The following is a 26209-nucleotide window of genomic DNA, read 5'->3' as shown; positions in this document are numbered from 1 at the left end:
CTATTGTGCAGAAAAATACGAGGGATGGGAGTAACGTAACGCACATTTATATGAGAAGAAAGCAAGTGAGAAGCAGGAGCAATCTCTATTATGCTTATAATGCAAGTCATAGGCAATTTTAAAAGACGACCTGAAAGTTAAGGACTAAGTAATGCCCTATAGGATGATGCCAGTGGTTCACCTCATCCAGTATACTGTCTTCAGCAATGGCAACAGGAGATGCTGTTTAGAAGTAGCATACAAGTCTTTATTAGCAGTCTGTTGCTTATGTACCAACAGCATTTAAAATCTTTTTATTATGGGTGTTAGAAGATATAGCCTATTTTCTTTAGCGTTTATTTATGGATCTGATTTCTATAAATTTGTTGAATTTCTTCTGAATGTGCTGATACTTTCTACCTCCACAATCTCCTGTAGCAAGACCTTCCAGGAGTTCAGTTCCCGCTGTGTAAAAGAACACTTTATCAGTTTTAAACCAAACTTCTGCTCATGTTACTCCTTTGTAATTAATGCAATTTCCTCTGATCTCTTTAATGATCATACTTTCAGCTTTTTGGTACTGAAGTCTGCGCACTACATCCAGAGTAATACAGCAGTTTTTCCAAGAAGCCTTTATACAAAAATGAGTCTGTCCTGTAAAAACGTAGCTTTCAAAGCAAGTTAATGCAAACTGAGGTAAACTGGTTTAGGGAAAAAGAAATCTGTATGTTTTAAAGACAGTTTAAACATTGTCTAGAGCTTGATATAACACTGAAGTTTGCTAGTTTGGGGAAGAAGATTCAGTGGAAAACCAAGTTTTTAAATCTCTAAACCATTACGTACAACGCTGTCATCTTCATTACAAAGTTCATATGAAAAAAAATTGATCTCAAAATCATTACAGGGCTGCAAAGAGATTTAGACAAGCACTTCTGTAGATGATTTAAACAGCTTAACTGTACATAACATCTTTTTGTTTAAATTACACAATTATAGGAACAAGTTTAAGAATGGGCTCTGTATTTATTAAATAGTTTAGCTTTACTCATACAAATATCATCTTATTAGATGCTGCAATAACAGAAAAAAAATTACTAGTACATCCTGCATCAAAAAGAGAATGAAAGCCTTTATGATATTACTAGGCCATCTCTCTGAATTTCTAATTTGGTTCATTAAAAAAAGGAGAGTGCTAATTATGAATTAATGAAAATTCAATAATCTGCCCCAGTATTTTTTTTCTCATCCTAAAGGATGAGACACAGATACAGCATTTTATGCAAATCTGCTATTTCCTGTAAAAACAATTCAAAGTAAAACAGACTTCAAAAAATATTTAGCATAAAGTTGAGTCATAAGGTACAATCTGAAAACATGAGATACAGTGTGACTGTTCCTGTCATTTAACTCACCTTAGGGGGTAAAGCTTTGGAAGTCCATGAAAAAAAGTCCAAATCCCTTACTCCTTGGCTAGCATTAAAGACATTCTGAGCAACAAAGTTTAAAAAAAAAAGACATATCAACAAAGAAATGGGAACAAAGAAACATTGGAGGAAGAAGCTCAAGGTTCTATAATGCAAACTTTCTCCACAAGTAAATTAACTGGTAGAATGTTTTGCAAAAGGGGAAAGTTTTGTTTTCCTAATCAAGTCACCTGAGTCCATTGCTCACCATGGCAAATCATCCATTAAACAAAAACAGTTTAGTATGTCAAAAGCTCGAAATGGATGTAGTGTGTCATGCCATTTACTGAAATTAAGAGCCAGACATTTCTTATAAAGCTTGAGACTTCATGCACAGAAGAATTCCACACTTCTGTTACAATGAAACAGTAGTTGGTCCCACCACAAACCACAGTTTAATAGCAAGACAGTCTGCTGTTCTGAAAGATAATTTCAATTATTGCAGGACAACTGCACGTGGACTTTTAGTCACCAAGTCAGAACTGAAAAGGTGCAGAAGGGCTAAGCTCACTATTGCTGAAAGCAAATTCACTTGGACAGAATGATTTCATCAGTTCGCACATCAAAATCGCACTCTTTACCAGAGCCAAAAATTTCGGAGTGCTGTAAGGAGAACGATCACTAAGATTCCATTAGCTTTGTAAAATACACAATGCATTTACTAGTTTATTATGAATTATCATAAACCAAATGGAGCTGCCAGAGAGAGTTCACTAGTTTTATAACCCATTGCCTGTACTATAGAAAGGAGCACTGCTGTTCTGTTTTTTTTTTTCTTCTTTTCCCTCCCACAGAACAGCTAGGACAGCATTTTTTAATTACTTGAAAACATGAAAAAGAAGCCATTTTTTCCTCCATAAACTGGTTTCTACTCATTTCAAAGAAATTTTTACTTTTCCTGTCAAATGAAAGAATTAATAGTACATATATAGTAGTATTAATAATCAGTATTTATGACAAAATCCATTTGGCAAAGCCACCATTTTATCTATATAAACAGAGGTATCAAAATCTTACTTCCTATGCCCATCCTGATAGGGGAACCTAGTGAAATCCCTGGACAGCAGTCACATTAAAATTTCACAGTAGTTAAAGAAAAGGCAATGAATCCCTTTAAGCAGAAACAAGTACAAAACACTCTTGGTACAAAACGTCTCTGTATTCCTTGAAAAAACACTAACATGTTAAAAGTAAGGAAATCCAGAAACTCATGATAGAAGCAAATCATCTAGCAATGTCCTGTTTGCAAAACTTCTGCTTACATCAAGTTTCAGTAATGCAAATGATTTGCAATTTTGACAAAACCAGGGAAACTGTCAAACATCAGCATTTCTTTAGAATTTAGTACCTCTACCCAAAATTGAAAGAGGTTCTAATACACTAGTGAGACATGTTTTGGGGCACTGGGGAAGGTGGGGAGGGTGTTAGATAGGAAGACTGACAGAGTAAAGGCTTATCGATTTGACATAAAATGACGACAACTATAAAAAGCCCGCATTTGCCTAATGAGAGTGTACTTCATAGGCACCCAACGTAGATCAACGGACTGATTATATTACTTTGCAGCATACCTCACATTTTGTGATGGCCTTCTACTGTACAGAAAAACATGGACTATCCATACCTAAAATATTTAAGTATTGTTTCAAAGATCCGCTTTTGTATGTTATAAAGCTATATGTGTGAAATATAAAAAAGAAACCACCAGCAGTGAAGTGGGACCATGTTGGCTTAGCAACACCAAGATGATCAAACTAGGTGGTCTCCTTTGCTCTGGGAACTTTACATGTTCCTGGCTATTAGCACACTGTATGTCAGCTTAAATGAATAGATCAGGCATGTATTTGAGAATTAAGTTTTCATTCTTGTATGTACTACATAGAAGTTTTATATATAGTCCTTTTTAATTTATTTTTTTCCTTTCAAGTTTTCCCTTCCAAAAACTAAAAATAATTTCAGGAATCTCTACCTAAAAAAAAAAATTTAAAAAAAAAATCATACTTTTTCCCAATAAAGTTTACATTTCAGAAATAAAAAAATTTAAATATAAATCACTTCATTTTGCCACCACAAATCAGCAGACCATTAAGAAGCACTTAAAAATTTCGATACTGCTTTTCAAAGCTAAGGCTTATCTTAACCAACCATCTTGACATTTTACCAAGCATCATCTCATTCTCCAATTGCTTTCCATCATGCCTAAAAGAATGGTAGAAATCTCTTGTGAATGTCCTTCAACATTTCCACAGAATATTCAGCTTTCTAAGGTTCTGAGATCAAACACTGCAGTCTACATACTAATTTTGGTTCTTTCTTCCACTGCAATAATGGTTTGAAAAACTTGCAGTTTCTAAATCCTGCTTGCCTATGGAGGTTGGGGAATGCAATAACATAACTTTGCAGCAGCGTACAATAATCCTTATAATAAAGTTTGACATTTCAAATGAAGTAACAAAACTATATTTAGAATATGATTTTTTTAAAAAGTCAAGTTCCAGAGCTTAACCAAGATATATTTTTTTCCTAGTGTGTACTGTTTTATGCTGTATGTACCTTTCTACTAAGTACTGTGTGTAAGCATGGATACGTAACTGTCTGCGTAAGGAATTTAACAATTATTTTTTCAAAAACACAATGTCACAAGAACAAAGGAAAAGTAACTACTAGGGAAGGAAGTAGCATATCCAAAACTCATACTCTTATCCAAAATATCCACCTAATTAAATTCATAGTCTCATAATCACATTACCTACAATGGATTGGATGCTCAATTTTAGATCAATGGCTACAGAGCAGCTCCTCATGAAAGGATGTGACTATACAGCTTTTCTTAAGAAGGTAAACAACCACAGCTCAGATAAATAGTTTGGCAACTATAATGGGTTACTTTCACATGATGCTTTCATATGATGATTTCTCTTTAAATATAATAGCTTTGATCAACATATACAGAAACAGTATATGTAGGAGATCGAAGATACTCAATATTTGTTTTATCATAAAATATATGGTTAATGTCAACAAAGAAACACAAAATTTAAATACAATATATATGCCAGGAGGCCAAGAGGCTTAAATTAATACTGCTGAAAAAATATATATTTTTTTCCACTGTTCTATTAATACAGTGATGAAATAGAAGAATTCAAGCTTTCTTTAAAAAATATACCTTAAATGTATTTTACAAAATGTACTGAGAGATTTTATTTACTTATTAGAAAAGGCCTGTATGCTTAAATGTAACAAAGTAATGTAATTGGAGTTGCCAAGTCTGCACACTCATGAGTTGGATAAAAACTGGAATCTAATCATAGTAATGTGACAATCATTTGAATGGGGAATACAATGACCAATTCAGCCACTTGATTCTTCCATTTGTATTTTCAGTCACTAGAGACTTTTTCCAGTTTGTGTCCTGCTTCTGAAAGCAGTACTGGTAGAACAGCTTTGGATTCCAAAAATCTTGTATATTAACAGATTTTTTTTACTACATTCTACTCATTGTGTCATTCAGTTACCTGAATCAACAGAAAAGGATGAGCAGATATGGATTATTTCACAATTTCATCTACAGAACCTTCAGTATTTATTGCTTAATTGACCATATTTTGCCACGAGTCATTCAGCCCTAGAAGACTGCATGATCAAATCTGGCAACTTTATATAGTTCTTTTCTTGAATAGTTTAGAGAAAGGCAGACATATATTTTTGAATATTCTTGACTCAATAATCACCTTAAAAGGGTTTTATTTTAAAACTTTCTACCAAGAAAGCAATATCACTTTATGTGATCAGGATTTAGTAGGAAAAAGAGTTTTAAGCAGAGCTATAAAACTCTGGAGCTTACAAAAAAGTTTATTGAATTTCATCAAGTTGTGTGGTGCTTAATACTATAATAGCATGCATTGAAAACTAAGGCATTCAAAAGTAAGCCACTGAATCGTGACTTTTGTTTTGTGGCCTATAAGAAAGAAAATGTTAGAGAACATTTTTTTTTTCCTTTTTCCTCTTGCTATTATGGAACAACAAATCTTAATGCTTAAATATGATCATAATGAAATTAAATAGATTCAGGACATGTTAAGTCCTTTCAAAAAGTCAAGAATCTTAAATTTCAAATATGAGATGTGAAGAAACCTTCCATCTGAAGCTAGCTCAAAACATATCTCTTATTATACATAGCTACATTGTTGTAATAGTTGTGTTTGTAAGACTTTTGCTATGTTGGCCACTGGCTGCTTACTGATCAGAAGCTAAGAAAGTATGAGACTTTTACCTTGTGCCATTAAGGATGTAATATAACTGGTTAGTTAAAAGAAAAATTAGTAATATCTACCAACTCCTAGTAGTCCAAATGGCACCAAAACTAATTCACAGCACTGTTTAAGAAAAAAAAGATCTATAACATTCAATCTGAACTTTACAGAAGCAGAGTGAAACGTATGACAATTAAATGCTGTTTTTCACATTTCATTGTACCTGACCTACTTATTAAAATTAAATTTGAATTATCAATATTATATTATCAAGATTGAATACTCAGTTTATTTATGACAGTCATTTCCTTTCAAGCTTTTCTCAGAGAGCACAGGGTATGTTCTTCTTTAGTCATGAGTGTGTCCTAGAGCCATTTGAAATGTACCAACCAGTAACTTCTTGCCGACCATGTACGTAACTATTGAGCTCACAACTTTTTCCCTCAGCAAGTAAAGAAGTATTAGGAATAGAAAAAAATGAAATAAAATCTAACAAAATATAACGCCCATTCTGTCTTACAATACTGCTGCATACAAATGTTAATGTTTTGTGAAAGCATACTATAGCTATTTTCTAATGAGTATTAATTCCAAAGGCCAAAAATACAAGCAAGATTTTAAGCAAAGCCTATATTTTTTTCAAGGTTTTCATATATTCTACAACAAACTAGATACATATGCCTGTTGTCACAGTGTTTGAGTCACTGATGACTGTGTATGGAAACAATTTGCTTCCCAAATGCAATATTAAAGTACTTCCCAAAATAAGGATTTCATGGAAATAAGGATTTCATGGAAATAAATCTCCAAGTAGAATTATATTAACAAATAATTTATAGACAAGAAGATGAATAGGAAGAAGATCTAGTTGCATCATATAACAGTGTTTGTCAGAACACGTGCTGCAGCCACATGAGGTTTATGAATTGCCAGATTTGGCTAGTAACAAACAGCCCAGTTTCACTGGAACTGGGAACATCTCAGTTCTTCTATGATCGGAAAACGTGTGCAGGGTGACACTACTGGCTGCAGGCGTTTAATTTGGCTAAATATTTGTTAACTTTCTTCAACTGCAGCAGCAGCAGCTCACTCATATAAGAGGACAAATAAAATCTAAACAGCTGTATTAGCAATTAGATCTGGTTCTCACATTCTGTCCTGAAGAAATCAAGGCATTGCCTGCTTTGGGGAATGCACAAAACCAGATGAGCCAGAAAGGCCTGCACTTTCATGAATTTTTTGAGAAACTATGGTTTAGCCAATACACTTTTTCCTTTCCGTGTTTGTTAAATTTTTTTAAACTGTATCTTGTTTACAGAAAAGGTGTAACCTTTGAATTGTAGTGATGGTGATCACCATTAAAGTTATCCAGACAAATTATGCTTACTCTTATTTTAAATTCAATTTTTTAGTCAGTCTTGATGCACTGGGATTTTTTGATTAGTTAATATATTGATAACTCAAGGATTCAGGTATAAAACTCACAAAAAATACACACAAAACCCAACAGAGCCTAAAGAACTTTACAAGTTTTTTTAAAAAGTCTCAAGTACATGGATTCACCACAGGCTGCAAGCCTCTTCTGAAATCACGGCATTAATGGGTCACTTTACAGACAATGACATCCTGCATCAGAAACACCTGGTGCAGACCACAATCTAATATGATTATATTTTGTACCCTATTATAGCGGTCCTTGCACTTTTGTTTCTCTTCTAGGAGGAGAGGCTTCAACATAAAAAGCCTCGTATCTTTCTACACTCCACCCTCATTACACAATAGCCCTCAAAAATGCAAACACATATAAGGTAGTATTTGGTAATTAAAATATTGTTTACCTCAGGACTCATTTGCAGCCTTAATTAAAGAAAGTCTTGTAATGAGGATAGAGTGTACTTTTGGATATTTTTCAAAGGCACCTTTTACTTACGTCAACAGGTACCAGAAGGCTCTTGCCAAGATGTTGGTTAAAAGAGAGACACCAGGCTTCAGTGTAACCATTCATGTTAGGAACATACTTCTTTATTGTCTCATCATTCAGCCTCAGCCAAACACCATCATCATTGTGGATCTATGGGAAACAAGCAACAAAACGAGCCATGCCCTCCTGTAACTGTTCTGTAGCTAGTAAGGATTAACAGACCTCAGACAAACAGACAATAGTAGCAAGGAAGTAATGATCTTCACTGCACTGATAGAATGTAAGAAGAGGTAAAGAGGAATATTGACAAAATCAGAATCTCAAAGCAATGGGAGGGATATCTTTTTTAGAAGGCAAGGTGTGAAGATAAATTTAAATCAGATCATGCAATAATAAGAGTTGCTTTGAGAAAGAAGAGGAAAGCAAGCCAAGCCTTCGTAAGCTTCATAAGTTCCCCACTTTCCATTTTCCCACTGATGATATAACTTAGTAAATTGCAAAAATATTCCTTGTATATGAAGTTATATTGTAAGAAAAATACATGCATAGTAGTCTAACACACTAGTGATCTTTCAGAAGTGTAAGTGAAAGATGTAATGAAAATGACACCTACATCCGAATTTTTGTGTAGAGTTGAAATAGTAAGTCATGAACAGCTAAATTCTTAGAGGTATTATTATAAGATGAACTCTGGGAATTTTGTTTCCTCCTATCAGAGTCTCAAAAGTTTGTTATACAGGTTTTCAAGTAAGTAAATAAGTAAATTAAAAGGAAATGACAGCTTGAAAAACTAAATTAGTAAATATTTAGAATTTTGCAATTTATACTCTTATGTTCTTAAGTCGTATATGTCAACATCTAAACATGAAAAAACCCCCACATTATTTGCATGAATTAACTTTACATCTTAGCCCAATTTTCAACAGAAATGTCTTATTAATTACCTCGTCAATAAAAGTGATGGATCCATTGACTTTCACTATGCCTATTTGCTCACTCTGAAGGGAAGGGTGGCTACGGATACGAAGCCCTGCACTGTCCTTGGCCACAAATTTGCGAACCTAAGAGAAGCAAAGGAAGACAGTAAGGAAGAAAAAATTGAAACAGAGCTCTCAGAGTAAAAAGAAATAAGTTTAACAGATTCTGAAATGCTAGTGACGAGATAGCAGTCTTGAGAGTTACAGTTTGTTGCTAGTTTCCCATGGCTGCTGTGTGTAACTTCACTTTTTTACTATAACCAATAAAATCATAATGTTCAAAAAATCCCCTAAAAGCGTGTTGAGTCAGTCTTGGAAACATCTCTGTTATACCACACAATATTCAGTACAAGCTTCCGATTCCGATTTAACTGTCTTGTCCCCCCAATTTTACTCCTTTTTGCTAGCTTCAAGGGTTTTGCCTTTTCAAATTTAGTATTTCCAGTAACTGATCAACCTAGGATTACTGGTTCTCATTTGTGCTAACATAAAATTTTGTTTAGTCAACTTTTTGGCCAAGATTTGGATATTTTCCTTAGCTAAAGGGTTTAAATAGCCATTTAAAAATAGAAAAAGACCAGATCGTTCTACCTCTTTATTTTTCAAATAGCTACTTCGACAGTTTCTCCCTTTTGTACAGGAAGGTTAGACCAGATGCTACTTGTTACTAGTTTGATTTACTACAGCCCCCAAGATCTCCCAGTTGTTATTCACTATCATTTTTTCACCAAACACATTATCAGGTACCTCTCCCATACAGAACAACTGTAAGCCACCCTTTTGGTTTCTGGTTTTAAGAAGTGCATATATTCTATGCATGTGGTATAAAATCTTTCCCTTGGAAGGTTATTTTCAAACTCCACACGTAAAACTGAAAAAAGTATCAAGTGAAGCATTGAGTCAATCTTTACCTTAACGTAAAGCACAGAATGATATGGAAAGAATAAACTCAGGAAAAGGTAATGAAAGGTAACAGCTAAATGCATGAATTATTTTTTTTTCCCCTAAAGAAATCACTTATTTTAAGAAATGGTATTTATTTTAAGGCTAATAAAAAAAAAAAAAAAGAGAGAAGCACGTAAAGAATTTCAAATGCAACTTACTCCAAAATGTGCAAGGTTTTGCTTACTAACAATCCTGTTACTCCAAGGATTTATATTTCTCTCAACAGGCAAAACTAAGACTTCCAAGGTCCTTGTAAAAATATAAGGCTGAATCACTGCTGACAGCATTCTCAACATAGACAAGCCTATAAACAAAGCCTTGCAAATTAGGGGTCCCTGCATTATTACACCAAAATGTTACTTCAGAAAAATCACATGACAGGTTGGCTAGAACTTGGATTAAAAACTTGAATTTAGAGGAAAAAGAATTCATACTCAAGATTTGGATACGCACAGGCCTGGAAAGGGCTTCTTTCCCCTTTGCAGCAGCTAACGAGTCAATAGAAAACTTCAGGCTGTAACTACAAACTGTTTAGGGATCAGATCCGCTGACAGACAATACAACAAAAAACAGACGGAAAGTTCTCTTATGCTCATTTCTGACCATCATGAAAAACTTAATTGTCTGAGTCTTCTTTTTGATCTAGTACCTCTTTGCTTGGAATATTTCTCTGTGGCACAACAGTTCAGTAACTCTGTCCTATAACACCTCCAGAGTCAGTTCTTCCACGGAGCATACACAAACTGGATTCTAACTAAAAGAAGTGACTAATGCAGAAAGGCCCAGTGATTAACATGTACATCTCCCTTAAGGTGTACAGCAGTTTAAGAGCTTTGTTGCTATGTCTTCTTATTTGGTGAATCTGAAAAAAGGTACACCTCGTAGCATGGAAAGATGCGTTGTATAGGATAAAGCAATCTTTACAAGGGAGTTAACCTTCTATGAAGGGATGCAAAGAACCACTTCCTACCCAGAGCTTTTGGGTTTGGTGGGGTTTTTTTTTGCAATTGATGCTAGCTACTTGTTCAGTCATGTGAGGACAGTAGAAACAGTCAAAACATCTAAGTAACCAGTCATTCTGGTACCACTCTTGCCCCATCCAATGCAGCTAAATTAGGACTGCTTTCTTCTAGTTGGTTCCAACTACCCTGAATTATATTACATAGCTTGAAAGATTATGTTTCCCTCAATAGGATGTGGAATGGAATTTCTTGCAAATTAGTTAATCTAAGTTTCACAGCCAATGAGGAGGCAGCAGCTGTTATGGGTCATATACCCCAGGCTGAATACAGATCACTATGATAATCTCCTTTACCAACTTGGATGGACAGGAAAACCAGATTTTCATCGGACTTCAAATAACAGAGAATGAAGAAACCAATACAAAAATCATAATATAGTATCTAATTTCAACTTGCGATTCAATAAGGTTCGACTACAAAATTGGAATATGCCACTGCCTCAAAAATATTTTGGTGTTTCTAGTTGAGAACAGATCATCACTGAGAATGTACTGTTAAAGTGTTCTTTGGTTATAAGTAGCTGAAATTTCAGGCTGACGAAGAGAAGAAGCTTCTAGAGCTCCACTAAGCCCTTTTTCTCAGCGAAAGATGATTTGGTATATTGGACTGTCTCTGACTGATACATTCTTGGCTTCAAAAGCATGGAGCACAGTGCAATAAATACCCTTCTCTATTATTTATAATGCTGCTGTTCATACACAAAGAATTTTTCTAACCTGTTTTGTTATGTGATTTATTACGACACAGAAGAAAGAAGACTGATGAAAGGTCTAGTGTATTTTTGCCGCAGGCTTTACAGACACTATACACAGGGCAGAAAGATGGTTCATCTTTCAAAGAGACTACAACTTGGAATGAGAAAACAAGACATGCAAGTGGAACAACACAGGGAGATGATTAAACACTAGGTAAAGCCTCAGAACACCAGAGGCCTAACTTTTGTCAAGTAGTTTTAACTGTCACGAAGACTGTTACCTGACAAAACGTAGCTATTATGTATGAACCGGTCACTTCAATTCCTACTGTAATAATTGAAAAGAAAGACAGCACTTCCATCCAGCAATTTATCTCATCTTAGACCAGATGTGTGTGTCACTTTGGTGACAGCAGACAACACATATGATGACCAGCTTGGATGGAGATATCATTAAGTTCTGTGACATGAACCTCACCGAGTATGGACTGGGAGGTTTAATTAAGATAATGAAGTAACCAGGAAGTCTTCCTTCCAAGAGAAGGGAGAAAACCTAATTTTGTTGGGTTTTTCTTTTTTTTTTTTAATACAGTAAGGGGTAAAAAATTGTGTGGAAACTAAAGGTAAACTTAGTATTTTTATTTTGAGGTGTGGGTGCAGGGAAAAAAATCTTGTTAGTGGCAGAAGCAGACACTGGATGCATTTACAGACTGGGGAACTGTATAACAAAGTTACTGTCTCTAGATTGTGCAGAAAGTTGGAAAACTCATGTATCAGGATGCGCTGTACAGGCAAGAAGTTGGGAAACACCTGATCCTTTTTGTAACCATGTATTTCTCAAGCACCTTTGCAGTTGTAATAAGACAGGGAGGGATAATCTTGTGGTATGTCAGAATTCCACATCTTTTAATACAGGTCTATTCCATGAAAAGAAGATTCAGCACCTCATTTAATATCCCTTCCTTCACATCTAAGAGGAAGCGGAAGATGGTTCCCTCATCTGGGAATTTTCCAGATTTGTGTCTACTTTAGACCTTTAGAGTGGAATGATAAGGTGAGATAGGGAAGTCAAAAGCTACAGAAAGGATAACTTTTAAAACCAAAATCATAATATTCTAAGAAAGGAAGGTATCACTAAACAAACTAATTTTGGATTTTATATTGATTGAAGAAAGATCCTTATCACACAACAAACAAAATCTTTGTAAAGCCCTTTGCACAATTAATTTCGTACTACAATATTAAAGAAATTGATACTGTAGTTGATATTGTTCCTGCCATCAGGGTTGGAACTAGATGATCTTTGAGACCCCTTCCAGCCCAAACCATTCTATGATTCTATAAAAAGAACTAATAATAGTGCAGAAAGCAGTCTGTGGCTTTCATAATGGTTGCACAATGTTTCTGTGACAAGTCAAGACTAAGGCAGTTTCTGTAGAAATTCTAACAGTTTTATTAATGGATAGAGTGAAAAAAAATGGAATGAGTATCCTTCATTTTATCCAGTATATTAATTTCATTCCATTTAGTACATTAAAGTGATTTGTAAATATCTTGAAGTCCTGCACCACTATAACATGATAAAGTATGTAGTAAACAACAATAAAATCCCACCCAAATATAACTGTCTGGGTTGTTTGTGATTTTTTTTCAGTTCTCCAAACCTTGTTTGGCTGAGGCTCTGCTTTTGGTTTAATAAGTTGGGTTCCAGGAGGTATCATTCCCTTTGGAGGATCTTTTACTTTCACTTCTAGTCCAGCATCTATAAGCAAACAAAGACTAAATTTAAAAAAATTAAATATAAGGGGATATATCAGTCAAACAGTAACTACAGTTTATCTGTGCCACAACTTGGAGTAGGCAAAATAACCACTCGCTTATGCGTCTGCCATAAGCAACGCTTGCAGTTGCTTCGTGGTGCAAAGTATTACTTTCTCAACATTTGTATCTTCACATGTGGAAATTTACAGATATATAATTTCATATTGTTAATAGATATCTGTCATACCTTGTGTACACAACACTATTAGGTAATTTTGTATACCAACAGTGTCCATAGGGGTATGTTTCAAGGCATGGTGAACATAGAAGAGTTAAATGTTTGAGGGGTACAAGTAAAAGCTCCTGGAGAGACAATAGCTTATGCACGCTGTATTACTGCAGATGCTAATCACAAAGTGTGAGAAACAGATAAGAGCTGCTGAATCCAAATTAAACAACCAGAAAAGGCCTATAATGTAAAGAGCGAACACCTTTAATTACCAACACTATTACAAAACCAGAAAGTGCTAGAAAACATCTCAACACAGTAAAATTCTCAGATCATGAAGAAAAATACATGTAAAGAAACAGTTCAAGCTTAAGTAATAGATGGATACAACCTTGAGTAATCTTAAAAGAAATTGTTTCAGCAACCAACATTATCGCCAAACTATGAAAACCTGGCAGATCTTTTAAGGGCTTTATTTAATTTTACAGGGTGACCCTTTGAAGAGCAACAGTTTGAGAAGAAGCAACCAGGCCTAGTGATAAACTTGTTGGTTTCATTCATGTTCTTTTAAACAAGCATGGCAGTAACAGAAGGAATCTAGAAGTATCAAGAAAGCAAAAGATTTGAAACATAGAAGAAATTAAGTGCTACTAGGACTTAAGTGGTTGTAAGTTGAGAGAATTATGGGTCAAGCATGGGTATATGAAAACTTAAGAGGGAATAGTAAGATACTATGATTGAACCAGAGCAGAAGTAACATTGAAGAAAGATGGCATAGATAAGTATTAAAGGATACTCACACCTGTTTAATAACTAAGTTTAACAACTTTATTTTAGCATTTCTAAAAATTAAGCCGATGCAATGAATGAACGTGTTAGAATCTGTGTAAAAATATAACAACAGTTGATTTAAACTATGGTGTAAATTTTGTCTCCGGGGATGGCAGACTAGAAAAAACCAAACACAAAAACCAATGAAGTGCACTGGATGCTCCTATGAACGAAAATGTCCCAGTCTGAGGAACAAAGATAACTGTTAATAACCATCTTCCATTAATTTTACCTTCTGTAGATAACACACAAAACTCAGTATCCCATTCCAATCCTATGCACATTATGTGTATGTGTATTTATGAGTATCACTTTAAATATTTACAAAAGGTGTTGTACAGTATTAGGAAAGAGGAATTGCTGGTCCTGGAGAATTTGCTTACACCTTTCTATGAAACTTAGGGTACAGTTTCAATTAAGACCACGCTTTCTCAATTTTCCACAGAAGAAATGACATTATTTACTTCTGCATGGTCAGGAACAATCTTCCATTTTCCTAGGTTCTTCAATGGGTGTTTTTCCCCTTTAACTATACATCTCCATCACTCTTGTCACTGAAACAACACGTTTTTCTTGCAACACAGAGTAGAGAATAAGAAACTCTATTAATCTTGTAGTCCAACCACATTATAAATACATGATTTGCCAAATACATACCTATTTCAAGAAGAGAATAGCTGTGGTCTTTTTTCTTTTGAGAAAGAAGAGGGAACTAGATAGAAGGCTTCGGAACCAAAACTTGGGTGCTAGATTTTGCTGTGAACTTTAATACTAAATCTTATGAGCACCAAGACATGCATTTATCAGTATACAAACTGGATATAAAATAAATTTCTGCTTAAGTATAGTGAAAGTTAAGTACCTATTTCAATGCCATCTATAGTAACATGGATGGTATAGAGACCAACAGCTCCAGGAGTCCAGTTTGCACAGTATGTACCATCATTATTGACTCTGATCAACATGTTTTCACTGGGTCTAGGCATAAACAAAAAATTAATATCATTAAACAATTATTGTCTTCTTGAAAATAATTTGTAATAGTTTAGATGATCTGAAAGGAAAAAAGTTTCCAATTACCATTGTTCCTCCATCCCATGTATGAAACCCATGTTATTTAGAAGGTATAAATCTCTGTACTACATTTATTTATAGCAGATGACGAAAGAACACAAAGAGCAGATAATACAAATAAGGAATCAACACTAGAACAATTAAGAATGAGAGATTTTAAAGAGAAATTTAAAAATATTTAAATTCAAGAAAACAAAGTAATACAGAATTTCTGTAGTGTTTCCACCTTTAGACGAGATTATTTGGCAGTCAAGGCTTGTGACTCTGGGAGTAAGCAGAACATATTAATTATAGTCCCTATTGAAAAGGAATGCTTTAACATTTACCTCTTTGGTGTTGGTGAAGCAAAGCGTAGTTCTTCAAAAGAGTAATTTTCATATGCCTATAAACAGATGAAATTCAACAAACAAACCCAACAGTTATCAATTATACTAAAGTTATGAATAAAAGAAAGCAGAGTATCTTCTCAAAGAACATACTAATCTAATTTCACACTCACCAGAAGCATTGAGCAGGGAACCAGAAACCAGTTCCAAAACACAGAAACACACACACATATATGCATATATGAAACAAGTATCTTCACTTTCCCTTTAAATTGCCATTATTTAGATAATAAAAACACTCATTGTTAATGAAGTTATTGCTTTGTTCACAGTCAAGTATTTGAATCTCTTCTGAGATGAATCTCACTTGCATTTCGCTAATAAGCTAAATTTCAACTTCCTTGTGGACACAAATAACCACACAGTATCTAAGGGATACAGCACCGTGATGATTTAAGTCAATCTAAGTCTGTGCTGGCATGATGTCACCATATTGCTCTCATAATTTTGCATACCACGGAAGTATACAACAATTGATGTTGGAAGAGACCTCCAGAGATAAGAGAGAATTCACCCCCTTGCTGAAAGGAAAGTCACCCTCAAAAATTACATCCAACCTTCAAATTAGGTCAGCTTGTTCATGGGTGTATCCAGTCAAGTTTTGAGTATCCCCAAGGACAGAGATTGCACAGCCTCTCTGGGCAGCCTGTTCTAGTGTTTGACAACTCTCATTGTAATTTTTTTCCTCCTAATATGTAACCGGAATTTCCCTTTTCACCAGCTATGTACATTGCCTCATATCCTTTCCCTGTCCAAGTCCAAGAAGAGTCAGACTTTGCCTTCTCTGTAACCTCCCATGAGAATGCCAGTGTCTATACCAAGACTACTGAGCCAGTAGAGAACTAACCTTAAAAATATAAGATTAAATAGTTTATGCCAGTTTAATTCTCTAGTCTAGCCTGGGACCATATGCTTTCTAGAAGATGGATGGGCTAGATAAGCCTAAACTGTTGTGAAATCACTTTATTTTAGAAATAAAACAAATCATGATAAACTAAAGATATGTCATGTAACAAAAAAGAAAGTAAGTTTTTCAGTAATCACTGTAAATTGAAAGACAGCGTGCACACATCTGTTCTGAGCATGGATGGGGGTTAGAATTTCAGAGAATGCTGTCAGATCATCAAATAGTTTAAGTGAAATTTAGAAAACACCCCTTAAAAAGCTGGGAAGCAGCCATATGCCACTCAGAAAGCATGTAGTATATAAGATACCAGTTAAAAAGGCTAGATTTCACTGTTCTCCCAGCAGAGAAAATCAGAGATAGTTCAAGCAATGCAAACAGTTACCTTCCGTGACATAATCTGCGCTCTGTCCACCAATGTGCAGATATCCCTGAGATTCTGGAGTTTTAGTGTGAGCTATCTGTGACCCAAGAAATTTCCAAAGCTTTTTGTAGCATATCCCTATAGCTTCCAAATGTAGGCAGTGAGCACAACCCTAGTTATTTGCCTAGGGGAGTCAGACATCTCTAGACTCATCAATAAAGGATCCTCTTGAAAATCTTTTACTGCGCTCCGTAGACTGGTAAAAAAAGGGATAAATTCCCTGAGACTACATCCTCTGTTTCACAACCTGTGTGTTGGGCTTGTGTGGCAAGGTTTTGGTAGTGGGGGGGGGCTACAGGGGTGGCTTCTGTGAGAAGCTGCTAGAAGCTTCCCCTGTGTCTGACAGAGCCAATGCCAGCTGGCTCCAAGACGGGCCCGCCCCTGGCCAAGGACAAGCCAATCAGCACCTCTGTGATAACATATTTAAGAAGAAGAAAAAACACTTATAGAGAGAGCAAGCTTTTGCAGCCAGAGAGAGGAGTGAGAAGATGTAAGAAACTCTGCAGACACCAAGGTCAGTGAGGAAGGAGGGGGAGGAGGAGCTCCAGGCGCCAGAGCAGAGATCCCCCTGCAGCCCGTGGTGAAGACCATGGTGAAGCAGGCTGTCCCCCTGCAGCCCATGGAGGAAGGATGAGGGGGTGTAGAGATTCCACCTGCAGCCCATGGAGGACCCCACGCCGGAGCAGGTGGAGGCACCTGAAGGAGGCTGTGGCCCATGGGAAGCCTACGCTGGAGCAAGCTCCTGGCCAGACCGGTGGACCCGTGAAGAGGGGAGCCCACGCCAGGGCAGGTTTGCTGGCAGGACTTGTGACCTCGTGGGGGACCCCACACTGGAGCAGTTTGCTCCTGAGGGTCTGCACCCTGTGAGAGGGACTCCATGCTGGAGCAGGGGAATGTTGAGAGGAGTCCTCCCCCCTGAGGATGAAGAAGCAGAAGAAACACCGTGTGATGAACTGACCGTAACCCCCATTCCCCGTCCCCCTGTGCCGCTGAGGGGGAGGAGGTTGAAGCCAGGAGTGAAGTTGAGCCCGGGAAGATGGGAGGGGTGGGGGGAGGTGTTTTTAAGAGTTGATTTCATTTCTCATTCCTCTACTCTGTTTTGCCTAGTAATAAATTAGATAAATTCCCTAAGTTCAGTCCGTTTTGCTCGTGACAACAATTAGTGAGTGATCTCTCCCTGTCCTTATCTCGACTTACAAGCATTTCGTTATACCTTTTCTCCCCTGTCTAGTGAATGAGGGGAGCGAGAGAGCGGCTCTGGTGGGCACCTGGCCTCCAGCCTGGGTCAACCCACCACAACCTGTCAGTAAGTGTACACTGTCCATAGCACAAGGTGTAATCAAGACTGCACCGTCCTCCTTGGCTGCAGAAATCTTTTAAAATGTCTGTTTGAAGACGAGGGAGATGGCAACATAAAACCCAAGGTCCAGAATACCCAATCCATGCTACTGCTGCTAATAGCCCAAATGCTGCCTCTCTTAACCACTGTGGACATGGTTGACTGGTGCTTGGCTTGAGGAAATCTAAAGATATATGGGACACAGTAGTTTTGAGATCAGCAGACAGTGCATTGAAGACCATGTGAAGATAAGAAAGCAAATGTGTTGCAGATCAAAAACCGCAAACCAGCCCAGTGGATTTACCAATAGCATTTTGGATCGTCTTTCTACTCAAAGCGAAGAAGAAATTCCCTCTATATTGAGGTGGTATTTCCATTGATTCCCACTAGAAACCAAATGGTTTTACTTTCATAGATTCTTGTGAAATGACTACACTGAAAAGCCCCGTAAGTAGATAACAGTGGTCCCAGAACTGCACAAAGTATCTCAACAAGAATATCTCTGGGCTGCAATGGCTGCTGAGTTATCAGATTCCCATGTTAAATCAAAAACAACAGGGGGAAAAGAGGTGGGATAAGAACCTTTGAACATATATGCAGAGCAGCCATTTTGTGTGTCTATACAAGATGTTATTTTGAGTATCAGTCTCCCAAACATGTCAATTTACCGTCATGAGGTGAGAAGCTCCAGTTTCTAACCGTACTTGGATGTTTCTATCAAGTACTGATACAACATGCAGGCTAGTATGAAATGAAAAGGTCAGGGGACATCTCCATTTTACACTGAAATGAGTATGCTCAGTAATGCAGGGAGGGAAGTAGAAGAGAATTTTTTAACACTTTCTGAATCAGCACAGTTGTTAATGAGCTAATCAAGCACAGCAGGCAACACATCTGTGTTTCCCACAATTTCAGTCAGTCCTTAATTTAAGCAGCAAAATATCAGGTCTCTTCAGAATAAAAATAAATAAATAAATAAATAGTTAGGTAAAGTTTTGGATAGAAAAGACTTAATCTGGAACCTCTGGAAGACTCCCCAAAAAGGTGTTAAATCTAGAAGCCAAGCATGTTTTAACAAGTAGAGAGACTTTCTGTATTTTACCTTGGTTTGTGTCTTTTACTTTTTCACTTTTATCTTTCCAAACATTTGTACTGTTATTATCTACTAAGATGACCTTAAACAGATACTTACATTTTCATTTTACCTTAGCCTGATTCAAGTTAAAATTTATTACAAGTTAACTGGCTAACATCAAGCATTCTTCACTCAAAGGGTCCATCGAATTTAGAGATTAATTTCTAGACACCTTGCACTTGCTCCACAGTCAGTTACTCCAGAGTATCTGATGCACTGCAAGGTGTGCCACTGTAACATCTGGGTGAGCAGGTTTAATACCTATTACTGGAAAAGAAGCAGCAGGTGCCTGTGGACAATGGTTGTCTGAAATCCCATCCGGGTTTCAACTTTGAATAAATAATGTATTTCGGGCCCTCTTCAAGCCACTGGTAAAATCACCAAGCAGCATCCAGCCAAGAAGTGATCCAAACCAAACCAAGAAAACCACAACCAAAACCAAACCACACTTGTCTCCTTGATATACACTCCCTGGTTCTAAATATCTTTTCGGACCTGTGATTTAACAACATTTTAAATTATTTGTTGTACACCACAGTTATTTCATATTTCATCGATCCATTAAGACACTAATTACACACAGCTACTGCAGCACTAGCCTCTGCAGAAAACAACCTCTAGAACACTTCTAGTACACACTAGAAGATGTTAGTTTGCCGATTCCCCCCCCAGCCCCACCAAGTCCATATTGATTATATCCTTCTTTAACTCCTGATTATCATGTCTTATTAAGTTGTCTAACTGCTAGTTATACACATCACATCATACCTCTTAACTGGGTCAATATGTTATATATATGTAAATATATTGAGAGTTCTAAAAGATATCTGAATCAATACTAACTGTTCAGTTTTCACCTCTTTCGAACCTGTTGCTGGCAGTCTCTGAGCTGATCCATTTGATAGTGGCTATTTTCAACAGATGTTGTTTAATATTTACGTATTGATACACAAATAATTCCTATTGTCTTTTTACTATGCTGAGCTCCTATTTTTTCCTACTTTCACCAGTTCTAGTTTTTAATATAGACTCACTGCAACACTTCAACTCTAAATGGATACACTAGTTTGACTTCCCCTTCACCATTTCAAGAGCTGTTTTCATTTCTCCCAAATGACTTGGGACTAGTTTGTTAATCAGTGTAATCAAAATCAAAGACAACTTTTCTTTTTAAATGGTATTCCATTTATAATTGCTTTAGAGGTCAGGCAATTGGCCCTTATGATGCACCAAGTTTTCTGCTGAATTTAAATATAATCAAAATAATTTGTAATTAATGTATTTTTAGATTGTAACCAAACTGAAATATACTTTTTTCCTTCTCCTTTGCATACCTTTACACACTTTGAATGCTGACTTGTATAGTTATATTGTTAAAATGACAACAATTTACCTTCATCATTGTAATAGCAATATATCGAGCTTCTTTTACTATCATTGGCTCATAAGAAGAATCAAGCTTTGGTGAAGGAAGTCCTCCAAAGGTCATATCACTGCTAGGGGAAGCAGCCGTTGCAGGACTCCCTGGTATCCGTTGCACCTTTTTAACTTGTTCTTGTTGCAAAGATGTTTTTTTCTGAGAAACAGGAATAGCTTTGACTTCTACCTGCAATAAGACGTGGAATACAGAAGATGATTTAGGGAGAAAACACACACATGCATTCTTTTAGGTCTGATAAGGTACAGAGACAAAGTGCTTAGAGCACGCAAAGTAAGTCCAGCTGTGTCAAAAACTGTGTTGGGTTTTGTGTGGCAAGGTTTTGGTAGCGGGAGGCGCTACAGGGGTGGCTTCTGTGAGAAGCTGCTAGAAGCTCCCCCTGTGTCTGACAGAGCCAATGCCAGCCGGCTCCAAGATGGATCCGCCCCTGGCCAAGGCCAAGCCAATCAGCGCCTCTGTGATAACATATTTAAGAAGGAAAACAAAAGAGTTAAAAAAAAGAAGCTTTTCCAACCGGAGAGAGGAGCGAGAAGATGTAAGAAACTCTGCAGACACCAAGGTCAGTGAGGAAGGAGGGGGAGGAGGTGCTCCAGACACCAGAGCAGAGACCCCCCTGCAGCCCGTGGTGAAGACCATGGTGAAGCAGGCTGTCCCCCTGCAGCCCATGGAGGAAGGATGAGGGGGTGTAGAGATTCCACCTGCAGCCCGTGGAGGACCCCACGCTGGAGCAGGTGGAGGCACCTGAAGGAGGCTGTGGCCCGTGGGAAGTCCACGCTGGAGCAAGTCCGGGCCGGACCGGTAGACCCGTGAAGAGGGGAGCCCACGCCAGGGCAGGTTTGCTGGCAGGACTTGTGACCCTGTGGGAGAGACCCCACGCTGGAGCAGTTTGCTCCTGAAGGTCTGCACCCTGTGGGAGGGACCCCACGCTGGAGCAGTTTGCTCCTGAAGGTCTGCACCCTGTGGGAGAGACTACGCTGGAGCAGTTCGTGAAGGACTGTAGCCCGTGGGAGAGACTCCATGTTGGAGCAGGGGAATGTTGAGAGGAGTCCTCCCCCTGAGGACAAAGAAGCGGCAGAGACAATGTGTGCTGAACTGACCGCAACCCCCATTCCCTGCCCCCTTGTGCCGCTGAGGGGGGGGAAGGTTGAAGCCGGGAGTGAAGTTGAGCCCGAGAAGATGGGAGGGGTGGGGGGAGGTGTTTTAAGACTTGATTGTATTTTCTCATTGCTCTACTCTGTTTTGCCTAGTAATAAATTAGATGAATCTCCTCTCTACATTCAGTCTGTTTTGCTCGTGATGGTAATTAGTGAGTGATCTCTCCCTGTCCTTATCTCGACCCAAGCCTTTTGTTATACTTCTCCTCTCCCATCCCGCTGGGGGAGGGGTGAGTGAGCGGCCGCGTGGCACCCAGCTACCGGCTGGGCCTAAACCACGACAAAAACCTACGTGTCTACACTTCACACTTTGCAAAGCCAACCACAGCATCTCTGAAAAACGTGAATGTACAGCAAAGAAGCACCCAGATGACTTTGCACATGATCAGTAAGGGCCAGTGCCAGAGCACTCCCTGGGAAGCAGCACGTAGTCTGGTATGCCTGGCTAAGCTTTCCTACAACAGAAGATGCTACGAAGTAGGGAAAAGAGCCTTCCAAAGGAGTGCACAGGTTTCAGAGCCTGCTGGATCTGGATCAGCAGTGGCCAGGTTTGAGCTTGGCTAGCTCCGCCACCCTATTACATCAGCACATTTAACACATTCTATCTGCCTTTTTTTCCCTAGAGATACCACAGACCTCCATTAGTGCAGGTAACGGTCAGCTTTACTTAGTTTTCTGAGGAAGAAGATGTAATAAGTAATTGGAGGTAATTTGGTGATCAAAATGGGTTAGATGAGAAAAAGCAATCTTTCTGCACCATGCTGCACCAGAGAACATCCTGTTTGGTGAGGCTTAACCAAAATGTTGCAAATTGCAGTGCTATGTTACTATGACAACTTGTATCTCTGTAACAAACTACCCAGACTTGGAGGAGCCACGATAACCGAAGAAGCAGAAAGGCGCGAAAATCAACCTATAAAGGGGGCTGTTTAGCTTGTTTGAATTCGCGAGCCCTTGGCGGAGCCGCGGCTCCCCGGCCGCCCAGCGCTGCTTTTGCTTTTCTACCTGGCGAGCCTTTGGTGGAGCTGCGACTCCCCGGCCGCCCAGCGCTGCTTTTGCTTTCCTACCTTAATAAATACAGATTGGATTTACTTTGGACTCTGTTTGTCTCAATTCAACTATAACAGAAGAGACTATCTGGAAAATAAGTTTACTCACTACTCATCCTAAATCTGCAATAAAATGCATTCAGTTGGTGCAGATTTCAAATGCTGTTTTAATTTACTGGAAGTTACATCAGCACATTGCACACTGAATGAGTCCAACAGAATGATTAAATTGAATTAAGATTTGTTACTTTAATACATTCATGAAGAAAAATAGTAATTAAACAAGAAATCCAACCACAATTTTCATGTGTATATTTTGACATATCCTCTTCTTGATTGATAGAGTAAAATCACTACTTAAAAAGTTTTCTACTTCCTTTGTCACACATTTAAGTCAGTAACCACACATTTAAATTGCAATCAAGCTGTGTTTGTGACTGATTCTTGTGTTACTGTTGTAAACACATTAATGAACTATGAGTCTACAGGTCCCTGTAAAATAACTCTTGATTATTACATGCTATACGAAGAATGGATTTGAGAGTTCTTATGACAGGAATTATGCCTTTGTATAAGGTACTTCACCTACTTTTGGGCTTGAACAAAAGCAAGTCTTGAAAATATTTGTACTACTCCAGAGTAATAGTGGGCTTCGAAACACAGATGTAACCTACTTTATTAAAACCACATGAAAAACGTTTTGTGTTCAATTTGTATGCTTTGCTATTTCAAATCAAGCAGCCAACTTTTATACATATCCCATAGGTTTTACTCCAAAGCCTGCAAGGGTTTTCCAATTCTTCCTGAGGCTGTCATGAATGCTTCCTTTCCAGTACTTCAACAATCAAAAAAACACCAAAACCAAAGACTACAGAACTTTCGAATATTAGAAAAAGAAAAGGGGAAGAGCTGTTCTAGTCTAAAATAAAGTGACTATAAAATGGTCCATCAAAGTGCTTCTGATTCTTTTTTTTCCATCACAATTATTCACTTTAAAATTTATAATCCTCTTTCCTGGCTTACAAGTTAAAAAATGGATTCTTGTCACCATACACATCACCGCCATCAAACATTGTCTACAACTGATTAATTTCACAAGCTGCACATGCATAACTCATTACAGACAAGCTGTAAATTGCACCGAATGGTGTTGGCGTAATACAGAATTTCATAATTTTGTGGACTGAGGCAAGAAAGTGTGACTACATTGAATTTACAAGTGTCACTGTGCCCTGTGCACGTGTGTTCTGTGGAATATCTACAACAAATACTAAAAGAAGGCATGACTAAGTATAAGAACAGCCATAATTACCTTCATATTAGGAACATGAACAACGTCCCCATACTGGTCTTTTGTTTGTACCGTAATAACGGTTGGCCAACCACATCGAATGTCATCCTTATTCAAAATCAATGATGTTTTTTGAGGATCAGCATATGAATCTGGCTGAAGCCACCTACAACAAAGACAAACACTTAATATTAAAATCTCTCACAGGCCCCCAAAAGATAAATTCTTGCTCTGTACAAACATGACTTCCAGCTAAGAAAGGATGCAGAAGGTCTGAATACTTAAATGCTTTTACCGAACATATTAATAGAAACAACACAGTCAAATAGTTCTTCTTAACTATCATTTGATGTAACTATTAAAGTTCTACAGCTAGTTGTACAGACAAGCAACAGTGCACAAGTTTTGAAATCTAACACATAACTAAGCATTTTCTATTTTGTTGCAAAACTTAAAGATTACAACTATAAAGTAATGAGTTTATTCATGCAGCACACAAACATTTTACCTTGCAAGTCGTCCACCACTTGATCCTGGTACACAAGCAATGAAATCCTCCAGAAATGACTGCTCATTGCTTTGTACCTGCAGTGGAAGATTTCCTTCAAGAGCTTCCAAAATGGTTGGTGAGTGAGATAGTGCCAAGCCTTTCCCGAGGATGCCAGCATGAGATTTGCACACCTTTTTTTTGCAGGGGTTGGAATGAAAGGATAGAGACAAAAGAGCTTTTCAGTATCTTACGCGTAGACACTTCCCCATAATATGAGACAACTGGCACAGACAACCACTCAAGTAGAAGAGTGGATAAACTTTACTCTGATGAAAGTTTTAAAAAAAAGTCAGTTCAGTCTATAAAACAATAATTTATGTCAAATGAGATTAAATGAGCTTCAATTAAGAGAGAATTTCTGGAAGAAAGAATAAAGTAACATAAACTTCCATGGTAAGAGTATCCTAAACTACTGAATTGTGACCAGGAAAAGAATGAAGAAAGCCGTTCTGAAAATGTGACCAATAAGCATGTTCCAAAAGAAAACAAAAGGTTGGAGATGTAACTTATAGAAAAGTAGATCTCTTAAGACAGACATTTTTGGGTGAGACAGTAAAAGAAATCCCTTCTTTGCCAGAAGGGAAGGAAGGTAGAAAGATGCATAAACAGACAGGATTACAAGCAAAAATGAATCCGTTGCTCACATGTACACTCTTAGCTCATGTTTTGAATTAGAACACAGTGAGTCCCAGAACAGATTTCTTAAAAAGAAAAAAAAATATTTCTTTCAAGGAACATCTGATTCCTCCTAGACAGTTTCTGTTTCCTGCTCTGTCATCTAGGGCCTGTGCAATGGAGTCACACTGTAGAATCATAGAATGGTTTGGGTTGGAAGGGACCTCAAAGATCATCTAGTTCCAACCCCCCTGCCATGGGCAGGGACACCCTCCACTAGACCAGGTTGCCCAAAGCCCCATCCAACCTGGCCCTGAACACTTCCAGGGAGGGGGCATCCACAGCTTCTCTGGGCAACCTGTTCCAGTGTCTCACCACCCACCGTCATAGTAAAGAATTTCTTTCTCACATCTAATCTAAATCGACCCTCCTTCAGTTTAAAGCCATTACCTCTTGTCCTATCACTACACGCCCTTGTAAAGAGTCCCTCTCCAGATTTCTTATAAGCCCCATTTAGGTACTGGAAGACCGCAACTGGGTCTCCCCAGAGCCTTCCCTTCTCCAGGCTGAACAATCCCAACTCTCTCAGCCTGTCTTCATAGGAGAGGTGCTCCACTAACACTGATACGTTTTTCCACCAAGTACTGTGACAACTAAATTTCAAAACAGTTGCCCTGAAGAAAATTAGGAGAGAGACAGAATGTGAAAACTCCTTTTTCACTGTGCATCATCAGCTAGGGGCTATAACTAGGGAACTATTGACCAGCTAATG

The 26209-nt window shown here is 37.7% G+C and overlaps 1 protein-coding gene across 16 annotated transcripts in view; it reads right to left on the bottom strand.

Annotated features, from left to right (window-relative positions):
• The window catches only part of MYCBP2 (MYC binding protein 2), a 205067-nt gene that overhangs the window by 58697 nt on the left and 120161 nt on the right, over nucleotides 1–26209 (bottom strand). For 13 of the 16 annotated variants that reach the window (XM_054825908.1, XM_054825926.1, XM_054825935.1 and 10 more), the window contains 9 exons: nucleotides 24781–24953; nucleotides 24294–24438; nucleotides 20734–20946; nucleotides 15479–15534; nucleotides 14941–15056; nucleotides 12922–13019; nucleotides 8564–8680; nucleotides 7629–7769; nucleotides 1392–1466 (listed from right to left, as the gene is read on the bottom strand). In XM_054825908.1, the coding sequence (XP_054681883.1) occupies nucleotides 1392–1466; nucleotides 7629–7769; nucleotides 8564–8680; nucleotides 12922–13019; nucleotides 14941–15056; nucleotides 15479–15534; nucleotides 20734–20946; nucleotides 24294–24438; nucleotides 24781–24953 (1134 nt within the window). The remainder of the gene's footprint in view (nucleotides 1–1391; nucleotides 1467–7628; nucleotides 7770–8563; nucleotides 8681–12921; nucleotides 13020–14940; nucleotides 15057–15478; nucleotides 15535–20733; nucleotides 20947–24293; nucleotides 24439–24780; nucleotides 24954–26209) is intronic. The other 3 variants (XM_054825956.1, XM_054826020.1, XM_054826037.1) reach the window with 1 other exon arrangement.

The sequence above is a fragment of the Grus americana genome, chromosome 1, assembly GCF_028858705.1.
Source record: "Grus americana isolate bGruAme1 chromosome 1, bGruAme1.mat, whole genome shotgun sequence".
Lineage (NCBI taxonomy): Eukaryota > Metazoa > Chordata > Aves > Gruiformes > Gruidae > Grus > Grus americana.
Note: the sequence above shows the minus strand (reverse complement) of the source record. Positions and strands in the feature narration are given on the sequence as shown.